The 19,243-nt window shown below is 38.8% G+C and overlaps 1 protein-coding gene and 1 long non-coding RNA gene across 11 annotated transcripts in view; one reads left to right on the plus strand and one right to left on the minus strand.

Annotated features, from left to right (window-relative positions):
- The window catches only part of LOC106046682 (uncharacterized), a 33,078-nt gene extending 26,016 nt beyond the window's left edge, over nt 1-7,062 (plus strand). For 3 of the 5 annotated variants that reach the window (XR_010831467.1, XR_007167517.2, XR_007167518.2), the window contains 3 exons: nt 4,921-5,012; nt 6,479-6,629; nt 6,926-7,062. This is a non-coding gene — a long non-coding RNA (uncharacterized lncRNA). Of the gene's footprint in view, nt 1-4,920; nt 5,013-5,608; nt 5,669-6,460; nt 6,630-6,925 lie in introns of all 5 variants that reach the window. The other 2 variants (XR_010831466.1, XR_010831465.1) reach the window with 2 other exon arrangements.
- Nucleotides 1-19,243, minus strand: part of MGAT4D (MGAT4 family member D) — a 57,905-nt gene that overhangs the window by 21,822 nt on the left and 16,840 nt on the right. Inside the window, exons 2-7 of one of the 6 annotated variants that reach the window (XM_066996686.1) lie at nt 18,073-18,185; nt 9,812-10,027; nt 8,136-8,205; nt 5,120-5,202; nt 4,819-4,980; nt 1,251-1,385 (exon numbers count right to left, since the gene is read on the minus strand). In XM_066996686.1, the coding sequence (XP_066852787.1) occupies nt 1,251-1,385; nt 4,819-4,980; nt 5,120-5,144 (322 nt within the window). In that variant the 5' untranslated portion in view covers nt 5,145-5,202; nt 8,136-8,205; nt 9,812-10,027; nt 18,073-18,185. Of the gene's footprint in view, nt 1-1,250; nt 1,386-4,818; nt 4,981-5,119; nt 5,203-8,135; nt 8,206-9,811; nt 10,028-15,730; nt 15,891-18,072; nt 18,186-19,243 lie in introns of those variants that run through there. The other 5 variants (XM_013197816.3, XM_066996688.1, XM_066996687.1 and 2 more) reach the window with 5 other exon arrangements.

Consider the following 19,243-nt stretch of genomic DNA (forward strand, 5'->3'; position numbering starts at 1 on the left):
CTTTTTTCATTGGTGAGGACATTACTGAAGTCAGTGACCTCATATGGCTCAATAAACCTATGCAATACTTAGTCCTTACAGGATATTCCCATTCACAACAACCTTAGGAGTCTGGTAAGGAAGCAAAAGGTTTTGAAGAATAGGTGCAGTTAGTGACTTGCTCCAGACTTTATCATCAGTGCCAGCGTCAACTCGAAAATACAGAAGTTCCAATGTTCTTTTCCAGCACATAACTTGCTAAACCACTGGGGGTTTTCTTTGTTCTTACATGGTGAAGGTCAACCTGTACTTTTTAAAGTGTGGTCTTGCTATTGTGATTTCCATTTACCAATACATTACAAATTAAACATGGAGTGTTCTTTCAGTACTTATTACTTTTCTTCCAACTTTTTTTTTTTTTTTTGCTTGCTTATGTGCACATCTGGTTTGCTGAAGGTTGTTTGCAAATCATTTTGCTGACTACCTGGGGTCTTTTGCAGACTCACACTAATCTAAGAGCACTCCATTGAGAACCACTGCACTAGATCACATTGCTCTAGCTACATCTACTAATGAGAAGGCTGTAGAAAGCTATTCATTGTCACAGGCACTGCCAAGATATTTTTAATCAAATCAAAAGTGCTGCCCATGTTTCTTTACATAAAATCACCCCCAGAGAAAAATTAAAATTTCAACAAATTACAAAACCCAGCAAATGCTTGCTTAGTGCTTTTGACTGTTCTTTTTACCTATGGTTGGGAGAAGATGCAGCTTAATCATTTGTATTGTAGTTCACTGGAATTCATTATTATTTGTGCAGGTGTCAGCTCATTTCTCATATGGTGAAAGAGTTACACTGAAGATTTATAAATATATTTCAAATGATCACATCACCTCTCAGTTTTTTTCAGCTTTAGCAAGCTGAATGCATTATAAATTGTCCATGGCTTCCTTACTTATACTAGTTTTGTGAGAAAAAATTGCCAACCAATGCTTCTTCGCCATGTAAATAGACGACTGAATATTGAAGGAATGTTGCTTTTCAATTGTGACTGTTCTTGTTGATATTTAAAAAGGTTTATCAGAACACTCAGGGGTAGGGACCTAAATTGGGATGGGAGTGGTGGACGGCTTTTGCGATCTCCATTAACATTTATTCAATTTGGCAACATTATAAAAAATAGGGAGAAAAAACCCTCCCAACTTTGAACATGCTAGAGCTTAATACAAAACAAAAATATGTATAAAATATAAATTTAACTATTTCCTACCTCCAGTTCTCTGTTGCCCAACAATAACATTTGGAAAAATGGCATCTTCATATTCTCGAAGATGAGGTAGGTAGTAGTACATGTTTGTAAGGTGCAGGGGGAGTTTCCTGGTGAGGTTTAATACTTTCTCATCATCTTAAAGAAACAACAAATCCACACATAAACATAAAATAAAAAGCTGTTAGCTATTATTTTACCTATTTTAACTAGCTATTACTATAGCTGTTTTCCTCAATTCAACATTAGCAGATTACCACAGACAAAGTTATTCAATCAGAACCATTCATCAAAAATGATTAAATGCCACGTAGTTCATAACGATTAATAATTACCCTGCCTGGTGGTCAAGTCCTGTTTCAGTCTAATGCCACTTGCCCAGTTTCTCCAGTCTATCTCAGAAACGGGCCTGACAAGATCTCACAGGTGAGTTTATGGTAATGCTGGAGCACAGACATGCTGCGGTCAGCCTGAGCCCCTCCTGTGGAACATAAGCTGATAATGGCACAGTACGAACCCCCCATGCAGGAGATCATGCAAAGCTTCATGCCTGAATGTCCTGGGAGCTCCGCCTGCATTTCTCTGTGCCTAAACAGTTGTAGAACTGGGCCATCTTAAAATAAAATGAACAGTTATTTTAAAAGCAGTGGGGAAATTTAAAAATATCAAATTTTTGCTCTTTTTACAAGTTGCTTACCAAAGTTTTAAACAAATATAGATTCTAATTAATAACTTTCTTAATTGCTTAAGAAAGTTAAGTGTTTTCCCCAGAATTTAATGCACAGTGGTTTTCAGGGCTCAATCAGAAGTTCCCAGATTATAAAAGGTCCTATGGTATAAAAGAGAAAACAAGATCCAGGCCTTTAAAAAAATATGCGGGAAACAAAAGACTGTTGTGGCATGGAGAAAAATAAGGAATATTTATTTTGCTTTACTAAAGTAAAACAAAGATGAAAATAATTAGAATATTTATGCACATTGAAATAACTGGTGTGACCTCATAAAAATAATATATATATATTTTTAAAAAGCCATATGAAAACCAGACACCGTTCATTTACTAGTTTCTCTTCCTTGATATACACATTCCCAAATGCTCCAGTAATAGTGAAAATTCTTTAAAATAAATTTACTGAAAACTTGAACAACATGATTCTTAAATCAATAAAAATTCAATTATAGAGTTATATATTCAATTACATATTCAATTTAAAAAAAGCAAAAAACATAATGTAAGATACCCATAGGAACGGAAAAGATATGCACAAGGCAATTAAATATATATATATATATATTATATATTTGAATGGATTAAAATGAAGACTACATTTCATTGTAGGAAGAATAGAAAATGGCCTTTCTAATCTTTAAGAAAACTTCCTGGAAACAGAACCGAAGGTCACTCCAGGCTTTATTCTACCAGTTGCCTCAAGGCTGAAATCTTTCTTTCATGACATATGGCTCCCAAACTAGAATTCTGGCTGTCATTCTCTGCTACTGACTTTACCTATATCCTACTAGCTACCTACAATGTGCATAAAAATACAGAAAAACTGAAAGAAAATACAGCTCCTGTGAATTTATCTAGGGAGTCATTCCTACTTCAGTGGCTGCCTCCTCCAGATATTTTATCAGTTGTGCAAAGAGGCTGGTGCACTACATGGTATCAGAACACCAGCTCAATTAGTTTCAGCCAACAAAATCATGTTAACAGCCTTTCAAGGTGCTTTGGCATTAAATGTCCTGGAATTTTGCTGCACAGAGGCATTTTTTTTCCCTGTTTAAACACCTTTGCAACTTTCTAGGGACTTTCCATTTTTATTAGTAAGTAGTATCTATCAAGGGCTGGGCTTTATTGTGGAGGACTTCGGCTTTATCGTGTACAATAACAATAAAAGTATAAAAAATAAATTTAGTAAAAAGAAGAAACATTCAGCAATTTTAACAAATTTCTGCTTTGAACCCTATGAAGCGACAAATTAAACACTTCCTCATATTCAGCTGTTTTCAGTAAGGGTAAAGAGCAGAGAGGAGAGACTTGCATTCTCCTCTGCTGCTATTGTGTGCATTAGGCAATAACTCTTTGTCCACAGCATGCGACACTACTGGTGGCTGACAATGCAGTCTCCAGCCTAACACTTAGAAGGCCTACCCTACAGTTAAACATTTGCTTGTATGTATCTGAACAGACCCACTGAATATTGAGCAAACAAACAAAGAGAGGCAGGGAAGAACAGGATTTAAAAAAAAAAAAAAAGCTAACTACCCCAAACAGGAATGCACCTTGTTCTTTTTTCCCCCCTCTAACAGCCCTGGTTAATTCTCTATTCTAATCAGATACCAGCCTGCTGTACTGAATGCAAACAAGGTTTTTAAAGTAGCAGTTTTCAGTGCATCCAGACTCTTTTTTAAGTCTGTGTGTGCTGTGGAATGCTTCCAGGTCAGAGACACCCCCCTTCTGGGTTTCCTTCTCTCCCCAGGGAAATAGGTCTTGCAGTCTGAACAGGGAGGAAGGCAGATCCTGCACTACTACATCATTTCTTTTAGGGAACAGAACTGAATTGTCTAATCTGTTGTATGCAACTACCAGGGTGCAGATAGACAAAAATGCACAGTAGCCTGCAAGGCAAAGATATAATATGTTTTTTAAATAAATGTGAACTTTAAATTAAACAATGGGAAGAAGCCAGATCACTACAGTAAATTTGATTGCATTTTGGTGTTCCTCTTACGAAAAAAGAAAAAGCACAGAAACTCCCCTTCAAAGTTTTGTGTTTCTTCTCTTAAACAGGTTTCATTTATAAGCAGTAGCCTTCCTTATTCACTTAAAAAAAAAAAAAGGAAAGGAAAAAAAAGTCATGCATTTACATTTTCCTTCATATAGTTAACAAACTACTTGCAAGATAAACATAATTTCTAGAAGGAAGATTCCTAGGCTATACCTAGCCAGCAGGACCTCACAGGACTTCTCAGCCCCTGGGTTCAGGCAAGCACCCAGCTGCATGCAGCCTGCCAGCCGGGATGAGACTGTACATCCTTCATGCACACCGCTGTGCCTTGGGTTTACCAGAAGTAAACCCAGCACAAGAGAGGATGGCAAAGTACTCATGGCAAAAACATCCCTCACCTGAAGAGGAAGGGACCAGGATTGTGCAACACAGGAGGAGGTGTATCTGCCTTCCAGATTAGGTCCTAGTATTATCGGCGTGTAGTGGCATAGTAAAAGCTAGAAAAAATAGCTTATTCAGTACTCTGTAGTTGGCAGCAACAGAGTTCAAACACTGTAAAAAGCTGGATTAACAATATTACAGGTTTGATTTGTGCTTGCCCCTGTGACATCACTGCAGTCAGTTCCTTTTATTTTTTCCCCCTTATTTTTAAATTATCAACTGATACTATTTAAAGATGGGTTACAGGTTCCTTTACCACCTTTTTGGTTTCATTCCATAGAAACTTTTACCTAATGTTGGTATCTGCAAAACAATGCTTTTTCTCCCCACACCAATGATGAAGAAACGCGAGCACACAAAACTTCAAATTTTTGACACAGTAGATTTTCATGCATACAAACCTGTATGATTTGTTGTGAAGTTCATTCTTTTTGCAACTATGCGTTTAATTTCATCTAGGGCACTGCTCAGTTCACGGGATCTTTTTTTATTTTCTTTTTCAGCATACAGTAGTCTTTGACGGAGTTCCAGAAACTGGCTTTGATACATGGCTAGGTCATTGTCTGCAATGAGAACATAACTTCTTTTCAGAGAGGTGAGCATATAATATATATGATGGTATAAAGCAAAAGTTGAAGAATAGGAGACAGTCCAAAAGAACACATGACCAAAACTGTATGAGACCACTCAAAGTTTACTCACAGAATGAAGAAGCCTGGAAGAGCATTCAAAGTTGGGAGTTTAGGCACCACTGCTGGGTAAAGGCTTGGAATTGAAGTCAAGAACTAGAGTATGACATTAGTAATAAGGAAAAATAATAAATGCAAGACTATGAGTTTCAAGGAAAGGCACTATCCAGTAAACCCAACATTTTTTGGTAAGCGTCTAATGCAGATGACCCCTTGTCACACTTAAGAGTGTAATAATGTAGTGTCTTATTTTGTATAAAACACTAGTAAGATTGAAAAAATATATTAAGGTATTCAGTCTTCACTTATGATTTTAAAAGTGTCTGGAGTATACAAACTATTAGTAGAGATGGTTATATGAACTCCTGAATATATTTAATTCTCTAGGTAACAACTGAAGTTGTGCTCTGGATTGAAAGATGTCTTCATAATTTATAGCCCACCTCTAACTAAATACCTCCAAATCATACTGATATTAGAAACCCTTTACTCTCTGTAACAGTTATCAGATGCCTCTGGTGTTCTCCGTAATATTCTCAGATGATGTCAAGGTTATGTTTAGGTAAGATCCACTTTCATAAGAAGCAAGTACTGTTAATTTCATACACAGGACTTCTCAGTTGTCACAGATGACATACAAAACTCATAACCCTCAATAACCCTTTACTGCCTCATTGCCATGTAAACAAAGATTGTAAGACTTGTTAAAATTAATGTAAGGAAACATTTCAATAAAGCCACTCACTTAGAAATAGAAAGCGAAGAAAGTATAGGGCATGGTTAACATCGGGAAAGGAAGAAAACAGTTACTGTCTTTAGCAAATGACGAAAATAAAATAGATATTGCTGTCATACAATTGGCAGGCTAGGTAAACCAAATTGGGGTTAGTGTAGGTCCACCTGGAAAAAACATGCTTGTGTACTCAGCTGAGGAACTGAACCCCATAAAAAACAGTATCAAAAGAATAGGTGAAATTTCAGAACGTTGCTGTTCAAAGCTATGTTATTTCTGCAGGTATGCTCGCATGCAAATCAAACGTCATGGTAATAACCAAAAAGTTTTTGTTTTTTTTTTTTTACTGTTTGACAATATAATGACATGCAACTTAATATGAAGAGATTGTTCCTGCTGCCAGAAACAACTTCCCAAGGTCAACTATTTAAAAATAATTTTTTCTACCGATACGCACCAGAAAAAGCACTGAAATTTCAGACAAATTAAGGATTTTGTGAGAGTTTTAATAGGGGAAAAAAAAAAAAAGAGCTTCGAACAAAACAGTGAAGAATAGGACCTCTACTTCACTCTACAATGTTTTATAATTAATGCTGTTTTTTTTTTGTTGGTGGTTTTAAGTTAAATGTTTTTATACAGACACTTCCATTCTATTCATGGACTGTGCTGAGTCTGAACCTTGGCAGGAGTGTCTTTCTAGGACCCACTCTTGTCTCCAAGCAAAGTGAGTTCCCAGGGAGTCTAGCCTGCTGAAGGGACTAAGAGCAAAATGTGCACGTAATACAAATTGGTGAGTGTTTGCAGAGGCCGTTCAAACAGAAATTATTTTGACTTTTGGCTAAACAGTAATTCCATTTGCAGTAAACTCAATTAATTTAATAAATAAATGTGTGATTAGAAGACAAAATCTGAAAAGATATAGGAAGAAAGCAGTTAGGGAAAGTATTTTAATAGTAAACTTGATCTGCATTATTGTTATTATTTTTGTTAGTGGTCTCAGTGAAAAAGTCAACATTAATATAAGTATGTAAATTAAAGACACAGTAACTACTGTGATTTTTCTTTAAATTCCTATTGTCTTTATAGGAGTTACTTAAGTGCCAAGAAAAAGTGGAAGTTTAACCTGCAGTAAAAGTTCTACGTGTTCCTTCTGGAAAGATGCAAGCAACCAGGAAAGAGCCCACAATCTTAGGATAAATACATGTTATCACAAGATGCGGCTTACTACTTTTGACAAAGGGAATTGATCATCTTGCAATGGAGGTGTTTCACAATTAAACGCTGGAAACCGTTATTCTATTGGTATTTCTAGAGATGTAATAATGTAAACGAAATTTCCCCTTGGTACAACTATATTAGAAGAGGAACGGTATGGAAACTACAAATGAATAAAAAATGTTATAGTCCTGCTCTCTCTTTACAATTCTCCCAGCTGTCTAGTGTCAGGGTGACTCAAAATTAGCAACGTCACTTCCGAGCTGTCATTTTGGCAAGCACCAAGTAACTGCATTTTCATTTGCTTACTTACAGGTGAGACTGCCAAAATATCCTAGATGCCTCCAGCAAAGGAAAGGTCAAGACTCAGCTATAACTGAGTGCAGCCAAAGAAATTGGCATTTGTAATTGGCCTTACCTATTTCTTCAGGCCAGAAGAGGGAAAGCACATTTATGAGTTTTTCAGAACTGAAACCTCTCTTAAGTTTAGCAATTACTAAGAGTCTCCCCCTACTTATGCAATTTGGAAAGCTGGGGAAGCATGGGTTTGACAAACAGAATGTAGTATTCACTCCCCCTTGGTGAGAATAAGTTTACTATAAACATATATAGCTCTGTACTTTGAAATAGAACAGGAAGTATGGTGTCATTAGAGTATATATAAATGAGCAATGTTACCTACTAGTAAACCTTTGGCAAAAAATAAAATGTATGTTTGGATCGCAGTACTGAACTTCTTGTATTTTGCTTTGTAAGAAGAAACTGTCATAATCAGTATTTATTACTGACATAATTTTAGCAAACTAAGAAGATAAAATTAGAAGCATTTACAAAGCTCAATACCCTAAATATTTAAATGGTCATTAAGCTTGCATAGATTTTAGTATGTGTGTGGAAAGTGTTGCCCCTTAAGTTTCTACAGATGTACACAGAACCAAAACAATGTCTCCCATTAGCTTGCTTGGAAAGAACCAGACAGAGCATTTCCACAAATATAACTCTAGCAAAGCAGGGAGAGCCAGGAGGAAGGAGCCTCAGATGTATCACAAAGCACTCTGTCTATCCTCAGTGATAGCCTTACTTAGTAGCACCTCTTGGAAGGCTTCTATCTGCAACCAGGACTGTCAGGAGAAAAAGAGACAGATGAAGACCTGTGGAAAAACCACAAAAAATAACTGAAGGTAAAGTCTTTATTTCCCCTTGGAGAGCTGAGGATTAATCACTGCGATGGGCTAAGGAAATCCTACCAGGAAATTTCAATGGGGTTATACTAGCTAAAAGCCAGGGGGAAAAAGCAACCAGAATCAGAGGCAGCATTCAAAGCTTTTGCAGTGAATCTTCAGCTCTGCTACAGCATTTCTTCTGACCGTTTACCACATTGTCATATACATTTTTGGGTGCTGTAGTTCTAAAATGGTAATCCTTGAAGTGGTTTTAACTGCAATCTTGTGTTATCTCCTCATATATACAGAAATATAACTTTCTGCACTGGAAACTGAAATTGTTTAGAAACAATACTAATCTCTAAAACAAATACTCATTCTGAAATTCAGGCAATTATTTCTCTCAGCTCCACACACACATACTTCCTATTACCACACTGCTTCCAGTTTTATTAACAATAGATTTCCAGGAATATGTAAGGACCTCTGGAACAATCATCAAAACCCCCTTCTAATATTCAAGGAGGAAAAAAAAAAAAAAAAAAAGGAAAACTGGGGGTGACATAAAGGGTAGAAGAACTACTCCCCCATAGTCTAGCAGTAACCCTTGCTCCTATTTCTTGATTACAAGCTACATTCTCTACCATACCTATGGACACTTCCTTCTGGAAATTGAATTTTGGTTAACGCCCTCTTTAAAGAAAACTATATAAAGCAACTGCAAAGGATCTTGTCGTACACTGCACTTGGAACCACTGCTCACTGCTCGGGTTAATGAAGCATATTAAGCCACTGAGGCATGCGTTGCGTTAATAACTGTGGTGGTTTATTGTCTTCCTGTAACCGATCTAAAATAGAATAGAATAACAAGACCTCTAAATCTCGTAAGACATATAACAAGCTGAGTGTTGTTCTTTCAGAATGAGGAGAAAAAATCCCCCAAACAATGCATCTGTCTTAGTTCCGAACAGCCAGTTCTTACACAAACACTTCGATTCAACAATGTGCTAAAGTCTAAGGGTATTTAAGCACCCTTCCAGGTAAGGACACCTCCCTGAATTCGTGTATGACAGTTAAATACCTTGTTTATAGCATTACAGCACAGGTACTTGTCTCTACCAGTAGGCTAGAGATAACCAAGAAAAACTACCATGAAGCCAGAAGCAGTGTCACCTGCACTAGGTACATTTATCCCTTAAGAATAGTCTGAGCCAAAACTGGGGTAGCCTCAATTGCTGAGCCTTAACTAGAGGACACAGCAGATCTTAATGTGTATCTTAAATCTTCAGGAACCTCTGAAGTCAGTCAGTGTTCAGGTTGGTTTATTTTATGCAGTTGAAAAGTGAAGGTTAAATGAATGTAAGGAGTCTCTAATCGTTTCCACTCATGTTTTGTCCACCCCGATAGCAAGTGGGCTACAGAGGCTATTGCTACAGTGTATGGTAGGGTCCAGAAGTAGGAGAAGGAGAAAAATTAAGGCACATGTCTCAGCTGGCTGGTTGAAACCTTTGTCCCACTATGATGCAGCAGCGTCAAACATGCAAGCTTGGCAGGCCAAACTATGGGGCTTAACATGCAGTGAGGGGTCTCTCACCGTGTTTTTACAGCTCGCTCTACAGGCGTCTAGCTAGGCTGAGTAACCAGGCAGCAGTATGCTCTCCCAGTGAGTCTATTTGTCTTTGACAGTATCCACGTCAAGAGCTTCAGGAGAGCAGAGGCCAGCAGAGGAACATTTTATTAACACAGTGACATCCAATAAAGACCGTGCCAGCAGTTTTTGGTGGGAAGCTAGGGTTCCTCCATACAGCAACTAGGAAGAGAATCAGAATCATTTTCCAATATTAAAATGAACAAACAAGACAAAACAAACAGAAACTTCATAAAGTTAAAAGCAGGTTAAAGTTAATCACTGAATTTTAAAAATACATGGAATTCCATGAAGAGTAATGAGTCATTACTGGTTTTAACACAGAATAAATTTTACTAACCCCATTTACATACTGTATCTAACTGAAAATAGAGATGGAAATAAACGTATTTTAGAGAAAATACAGCTAGAGTTCTGATAATATTTTCTAAAACACTGGCAAACAGTCCTTGTTTTATAGCTAAGTCTTTTCCTGTATTAGAACCTAGTGAACAGGGATTTTAAAACATTCAGTCAAAACATTTCTATGTAGAAAGCATTATTAAAATAAGTGGAGAAATGTATGAATTGAATAGATATACTTTGGTGTTTGCCCATAATTAGTATCCTTTGGTTTTATCATAGCAATGTTAGGGACACAATAAAGGTTCTTATTAGCAGTGGAAAATTCTGATTTGAATATGGTCTTTATCAGATAAATAAGAAGTACTCATTCACTTTGGACAATTAAATGGTTATTGCTTCGTTGTGGTTAGCATTTTATGTATTTTTACTGTTCTGCCTGATGTAGCAACAATTACACATTTATACACACATTTAATTAAATGCCTATCAACTAACTAAATTATTTCTGGATAAAACAGTGTTTCTCAAGACTGAGTGTACAATGTTAGGAAAGCACAAAGGTCATATGTTTACATTTGTTTAAGTAGAGGTTGTGATAATACACTGCGCAGCAAACAGAGAGTGGTCAGAAATTTTCCTTATTCCTTCCTCAACAAAAAACAACAGTAACTAGTTTCATTTTTTTACCTGAATCTTTTTAGAATTTATGACTCAATTCCTCTACTTCTGAAGACAAGGCAGCCACTATTCCACCTAAATTAACTGCAAAAAGCAGCAGTCTCTTAGTTCAGTAAATTACACATTTAGAAGCCAGTAAAGCCATACAGCTTTTGTTAGTCTTGGATACAAATTTTGGTATAAAAATTGGGATCAGTAAATACTCAGTCTCACGTTCCATCTGAAGCTGTTGTAGGTGTTTTGTTTTGTTTTTTTTTAAAAAAAAAAAAAAGACTGAAATGGAGAACCACGTAAAGAAACCAAATAATGCCCACTGTGCATTTTGGTCACATCCCGACTGCGTGCTGGGGCGATACCTGGCTGTGCATTAATTTCTGTATGCTTTCAGTTCCACTGGAAGGAAACGGATGCATGAAGGCAAGAGCGATGATGTAGACCATCATTCAAGCCCGTGGTCCGGACAACTGAGTGCCCAGGCTTGGCGGCTGGAAACTGCCTAACAGGCCTAGAGAAGACAGGATAATTCTTTTCTACTTGTTCATAAAACCGAATAAGCTGTATTGGCTGAAATGAGATTGGTGTAATTCAAGACTCCTTATCAGCCCGTCAATTTGCCACTACTTAATTGAAGCTGTAGGCCAGAGCGTGCCAGTTGGGTCTGGATAGGAAACCCGCAAAGAGCTCCGTCACAAATGACGATCACACAGGGAGCTCCACTTGGGTGCACAGCAGGGGCTGGCCAGCAGCAACAATGTGTCACACCACGTACAGAAGGTTATTGGAAATAAAAGGAAGAAACATGTAGCCTGCTGTTTGTACTGGCGTGTACATTGCATTATTTCAACTGCAAACACCTGACATTCATCAGAAACTTCTTTGTAACCCTTTGCACCCCTTCCTTCTGATATGTTAAGCTTTGTGAAATAATGAAACATTTATTATATTAAACAATTTGATAAACCTTAAGTATACTTCTGTGAGTGTGACTAAGCATGAACAGTTCCCTTTTTCCCCCCAGCCTTAAAGAGAAATAGAGAAACACAGGTTTCACAATGTTTGTCTCAATACATACATATTAAGATGCTTAGACATTTATATTAACATGCTTACATGCGACATCATATTTTAGCGTTGCTGTCTCCTAACTTCCAGACAAACCTTAATCTTAATTTACTTGGATTAAGCATCCCACAAATTTAGGTGAAGAGGGCATCAACACTGTATAAATCAATTCTAAGGGATCTAATCCTGTTACCTTTACAGGCAACATTAAGAAGCGCTGCCCCATGAGATGATTCTATTTACCTCACTGCTGTGATAAATAAATAAATAAATAAATAAATCACTTTTTTTCAGTCAAGTCACTGAAGTTGACCAGAGTAGGACTAGAGCGAATGGCCTCAAGTTGTGCCAGGGGAGGTTCAGGTTGGAAATTAGGAGACATTTCTTCTCAGAAAGAGCAGTCAGGCATTGGAACGGGTTGCCCAGAGAGGTGGTGGAGCCACCGTCCTTGAGGCTATTCAAGGAAAGGTTAGATGTGGTGCTTAGGGACATGGCTTAGTGGGTGACATTGGTGGTAGGGGGATGGTTGGACCAGATGATCTTGGAGGGCTTTTTCAACCTTAATGATTCTAAGTTACTTTTTTATCTGGGAATAGTCCTTCCAAAGAAGAAACTTCACGTAAATTCATAATGAGAATGCATTCTTGCCTTCTCCTTTACTGTTTTAAAAGTGGAGGAAAAAAAAATAAATGATTTGCTACCTCCTTACTACTTTTGTATACCTGTGATATTTTGTGTTGATTAATACCTCCATGGATCCATGGAAAACCCTAGACAAAACCGTGTGAGAAAAATCACTACACAAGTTACAATTTATTTACTAGTTGCCATAACTACAAATTTATATAAAGAGTATTTACATGAGAGCAAATACTTTTGGTCAGGTGAACTAACAAGTGGATTGTAATTCGGTTGCATAACAGTAGGAACATCTGCATCATCCTGATAACAGCCTTTCCTATCCTCAGTTGCAAAGTGTTTGCTTCAGACAGGTTTTGCTTAGGGCCTGGGGAGGGACCAAAAAGCTCATGGCAAAACCATGCAGGATGTGGAGCAGGTATTGCTACACCAGTCAAACCGATTACTGGCTAACAGCAGCCTGCGTTTGCAAGCACTCTAGTGGATGCTGAAGGAATCACCATACAAGCTTAGATGCAGTATCAAGATTTGCTGAAGATGTGGTGACTACCAATTGTCTCTGTAATTACTTTTTCTGCCACAAAATACAGTCAGCCTATTGAAACTGAAACCTCTGCTCGTACATACTTATAAAGCAATGGAAACAATGAATACAAAGCTTTTTAAGGATAGTTAAAACGTTTATAATAAGACAGTATCAAAGTCCACAATAGCTGAAGTTTAATGACTGTCAGATTCTGAACTTTCATTTAAAGTGCATAAATTAGGCATGAACATCTTCCTCGCTGTGCCAGTTCAAATTACCTGTAGTTGAATTAAGTCTCAAAATTTCAATTAGAATCTCTCAAGCTAGCTAGCCCCTTACTATAAGGCATTTAAAGGTCTCTGTGTATTCCCCCCCCACCCCCCACTGAAATCAGGGCAGAGCTAATATGTGATTTAAACTTCAAGCTAACACCGAAGGGCTGAAAGGCTCTAAGACAGCAGGCAAACCGAACACTGGTTTACAGGGCTATTGCATACTTCTCATATTAAAGTACGTAGCTAAGATGCCCTGTTCTAGCTGTAAAACAAATTAAAAGGTTATTTACAATCCCAGTATCAACGCGATCCAAGTAACAATAAACGGCTAGAAACCAAAGTGCACACTACGGACTGCAACTGCTGAGTGTGAAACACTGATTTCAAAGATCAAGACCAGCTGGCACAATTTGATAGGTAAGTCAGAGAAGCAAACTGAAGTAACTGCAGATCTAACAAATGTGCAGAGGAAAATGAGCCAGAGAAGAACTTCCGACAAACAGGTAAAAGAAGTGGGAGCTGACAAGCAATCAGAGACAGTACTTGACCTCTCAGTAACAGGTGAGATAGGTGAAAAGGGCTTTAGAAAAGAAAACAAACGGATCACCTTTGAGGTGTGAGAAAAGTAGAAACTCCAGCACTGCTCTAGGCACGTTGCTAGAGGGGTAAGTTCAGCAGGGATGACGCGAAGAAGAAGAGAGGTTTAACAATACCTAAGCAGAGCTATATGCCTGCTGTGGGGGAAAGAGATTTGTTTCAAACCAGCTCCTTAGATATTGTCATGTCTTAGTCATAACGATGGAGCAGTATTTGGTTTGCTTCCAATTCTCCTCTGTGTGGAAAAAAGTAACAACACATGGTGGTTCTTGGGGATTTTCTTGGTATAGGTAGGACATTTCTGTATTCTAGCACCCCTCAGGAGCAAAAATTGCACCTTTCCAGTGAAATAAACTTAATACAAAGTCATTTACCACATGCACCTTTACTTACAATTATCTACTCTTTGTTGAACACTGTAAATTAACATTAATAATGGTTAAAAGTTTGTTAATAAAAAAGGTGCTAAAATAATTAGAAAAATACATCGTTTGAGAAGAATTAGTTACTCTGTTGTGGAGAAGGAGACATCTGTGGAAAGACAAAAATTAAATCAATACACAGAGAGAAGGAAGCACCACCACCACCACCACCCCCCAAAAAAAAGGAACAAACAAAACCATAGACATGGAACACCAGCAGAGAAAGGTCAAAAAGAAAGGTGAATGAAAATGGTACTTCAGCAAAGTAGCCACAAAATAGAAGTCACGAAAGAACATGGTGATACATGGATATAGGCTGTGGCTGGGACAAACCCTCTCTTTCTAATATCTTTTGGATCTTAGTCTCTTAAGACACACCCTATTTTTTCTTTGCTTATCATTCCCTGCTCCTAGCAGAATTGCCACTCTAAAAACTGTCAAGTGCTGTAAGATCGACAACTGTCTAACTGACAAGAAACAACAAAGGCAGGAGGATCAGCATTGCCTCAACTCCATTCAGCACTGCATTACGAGGCCAAGGTGTCTACCAGCACTTCAATCGGTCACGAAACCAATCAATATAAGCAAAATCTAACAGCTAGTATGAGTTCTGTCTTCATCCCAGAAATTACTAATTGGCTTAATTCTTCTGCATCCATAAAGCCAGACCTTTCTGAATGCGTATATAGGAAACTCTTCAAAATCCATTCTTTCTGCCCCATCCCAAACAAACTGTCACATTAACAAGCTGTCTGCAAGCCTTAAAGGTGTTACTATGAGAGACTATCAATTTATTTTTGGAAAATAACATGAGCTTTATCTTTCCTGTGTCGGCTCAGAGAACCTTAAGACGTCGCTTTCTGTGGACCCATCCGGCACATGCCACCTACGTAGTCCATTAAAAAGATGCATCATTTATAAATAAAAACAGAAAGGGTCAGACGTTTCCCTGCGGACCGAACGTTCCCTCCTAGTGCTGGAAGCACACACGAGGAGAAGCGCCTGCAGGTGAGGCACAAACACAACTGCGGAACGGGTAGCGCTGCTTTGTCCTCCTTGAGTAACACCACCAACACCACCACGTAAAAGCGACAACCACGGCGATCACCTCCTTCCCATCCTCGGAGAAGGGAGCCATCGGTATCCCATTAGCGATACTTACCAGAACAGGACCCCGGGGTTGATTTTTGGTACCGCGGGGGTCCGAGGCACCCCTGTCACCTGCTGGGTGCGCGCACACGACCGGCCGTGGGGACGCAGAGCCCCGGCAGCGCCCTCCTCGCCCCCCCGCAGCCCCCCGCGGGCAGCCCCCGGCTCTCACCTCGGCTCCCCGGACACGCCGCGTACCACAGCAGGGGGCAGGCGGCGCCCAGGCACAGCGCGGCCAGCAGCTGGCCCTGCCGGAGCCGCATCTCCCGGCGGGGCGCTCCCGCACCCCGAGCCCAGCCGAGCCGAGCCCGGGCAGCTGCCGGGCGGGGCCGCGCCGCCCTCAGCGCCCACGGGGCCGGGCAGCGCCGGGGAGGGGCCGCGCCGGGGCCGGGGCCGGGGCGAGGGGTTGCTGGGTTCCTCCTGAAGGTAACGCAGCTGCGGCACCGAACCTAACGAAATCCCTGCGTGCACCGGCCGAACCTTAACGTGTCTTACTGCTGCCGTCGTGCCGTGCTCCGCTACGGCAGACGCCTCGCCAGGTGCCTGCTGCTCCGTGCGGGAACAAGCAACCGGCCACAGGACACCTTCTGTAATGCTGAGGGGAACGTGGGACGCAGAGCTCCCCAGCACCTGCTGTGGGACGCAGCTTTCACAGGCACATCCAGACTTCATAAGAAAGAAGCCCTCCTCTCCCTGCCTTTCCTACATTTCCGTCAGCAGGCAGGGGTCTTCGCTGTGGCACGCGCACCAACTGCTCGCAAATCCATTCAAATTCGTGATTTAAAAAAAAAAAAAAAAGTAATTTACAGTTTGGTATCACAAAGATATAAAGGACCAATTCAGAAATTATACTGGACTTTGTTAGCTGATAAGAGCAGTCTTTTACTAGCTGTTACCTATTTCCTTATTGCCACCATATATTACTTATTACCTTTTTTTTTTTTTTACCCAAATGATGTAGTATTTTCTATCATTTGCATTATAAAAACATGCTTGTATTATTAACACAACATCTCCTTTTCTCTACACTTACTTAACAACTGCATCTCATCTTAAACCAAAACAATGAAACATTCGGAACAGCGTTGTGTAAAGCAAACCCAAAACCTACAGCACCGTTTGGTGTCCAGACACAACTATGCTGGAGTCCTAATACGAACGCTGCCTTTACGCTCCACTCTTTATTACTACACTAACAGTATAACTACACCCTCTTTTGAAATATAATCTTAGACTATCAAAATTTCCTGTTGCTGCTCTTCCTAGTTAGTATAATCTTCCCATGTTTGAACTTTTATGCAGATGGGTTTACTTCTCCATTTAATAATTACTTCGAATTGTGAATGTTATTGTTCATTAATAACGCAGGAGAGTGCTAAGTAGCCTGCATCAGTATACAAATGGAGAGCTGCAAATCTCAGCACAGCTCTTTGAATCACCAGGAAACCTGGAGTTAGGCTTCACTATTCCTGATCTGTCCTCATTCACTAAACTAAACTTCCCCTTTCCTTCTGTTACTGACTGTATCTTGCTTTGATATTTTTACTGAGAAATCTCCTTTAAACTACACTTAATTTAAAAATGTTTACAGTTCCTGTTATTAACCAACGCGATTACGACTCAGTGCTCTCACGCTCTATTGCCTCCTCATCAGCATTTCTCTCTCCAAGTTAACACATTAAAAGCCCAAGACAATACTCTTAAAGGAGGATCAATGTAGGTTTTGGCACATTTTTAGTAAAATAGAGATTTAGACCTAAGAGGAACAAGTAAACATTAAGTATGTCATATGTAATGAATTAAATACATATTAATTGATTGGCCAGTGTGTATTTGTTACAGAGCCAGTATAGGATGTCGTCAAGCAGGAGCGATACCGAAGATATGAATAATATAAAGCTAACACACACTTTTTAGTCTGTTTTCAGAGCCAGTAAGAAAAATATTTTTAACACACACTTGCAGAAACTACATACTGTACAGGGAACATCTGTGGAGACTGGCACTGAATGCATTTGATGTTATTTATTGAGGCTGACTCTAAAGCAGACACAGTTACTCAGCCATGCTGTATTGTGGTGATCATTTACTTAATGCTGACTTAGACTGCTGTATTAACTTTTGATGAGGTAGTACATTAACTGTTCCTCTAAAAAAATCAAAATACCAGATCACTGGAAACATAATGAACTTCCACTGCCTTGGGACCTACTTGCAAAGAGGCCCTCTTACTTGCCTCATGTTTTCCTAAAATCTTCCTCCCAGTGCTCTCATCTACATTATTTTATATACTTAAGAACTAACTAAGACAGGAATAAAATGTGCAGTATTTTTGTTTGTTTGTTAATTTTTGGAGGAGGCTAAACAGTTCAGACCAGTTTTACCTCCCAGCAGCATTTCTGGCAAACTAATAACCTGAAAAAAGTAAACAACTGTATAGAACATAACACTGGGGAACCCCTACCACCTGCTAAGCAAATCATTCAGTGGGCTAGTTCCATCCAGACGGCTTACCTGCAAGACAGGGTTTTTACACTTGTCCTCATGCTTTTTAACTGAAAGTCCTTTCTTGTAAGTTGCTACGTAACTTGATTGTCTTGCATTTTCAGTGCTGTTTTCACACATCTCTGTGTATGCAAAAGTAGAGATAAGAAAGATTAAAATAACTATTTGACAAAATACAGACTCATGGGTGAAACAACTATTGGATTATTCTGCATGTAAGTTGCAGCTGTCCTTCATCTACAGGGTACATGAACAAAGCATAACTACTGGTAACAATAGGTGATAGTCACTACCATGGAAAGTTTTCTGATAGTGCAGAGATCCAGCTGATATTGCTGGTTAAAGTCCCCTTTTATTTGCCCTGCTGTCATTTAAGAAATGTAATTTTAAAAAGGTAAACAGTAGGTCATTATCTTTCCCTAAGCCAAAGTCTCTGCAAAGGTAGCCTTGGAAGGCAATCACTGAACACAAAAGGAATAAGCTAGAACTTTTTTTTTTTTAAGCTACCCCCTTATATTTTTGAATGTCCTAACATAATTTATGAATTGACTGAACATGATGATACAGAAGGGTCTCGCGTGATTCAAGTAGTAACATTTGTGTAAAGTTGACCACATTCTCTACTGGATGACTCAGTCATGTAAAGAACCAAATGAAGGTTTAAGTCAAGAGTTTACACTTGCTTGTTATACAGCAAAAAGATGATCAAGTTTGGAACCCAAAGTCAAATTAATGCACCCCAAATCACTGATTTATATATAAACACCTTTATCTCCTGTCATATTTACAGTAATTAGGCTTTGTAGCCTTTTAATAACTCATACAAAGCTGTGAAAAAAAAGTGTCAAAAATGTAAGCTTTATTTTTGAAGTAATAATTGGTTATGGAATTCAGGTTTCAAAAATACGTATTTAAGTATATCGTATGAGTGAGAAAGTTATAAACTAGATTAAAACTTGCCTCTAGGAAGTTTTTGCATTTCAGAAGCACTTTAAGTAAAACAAGACCTACAAATTTTTCAAGCTTACCCCAGCAAGTTTAATTACAACACAAAAAGTATTTTACAATGTATTGTCAATGCCAAATACTTTTCACATCCATCATGGAGACTGGAAGCAGTAAGAATCAACTGAGAAGACAACAAAAGTGTACTGTGTATATTTGTTGTTAAAGATTATTG

Source organism: Anser cygnoides, chromosome 4, assembly GCF_040182565.1.
Source record: "Anser cygnoides isolate HZ-2024a breed goose chromosome 4, Taihu_goose_T2T_genome, whole genome shotgun sequence".
NCBI classification, from domain to species: Eukaryota; Metazoa; Chordata; class Aves; order Anseriformes; family Anatidae; genus Anser; species Anser cygnoides.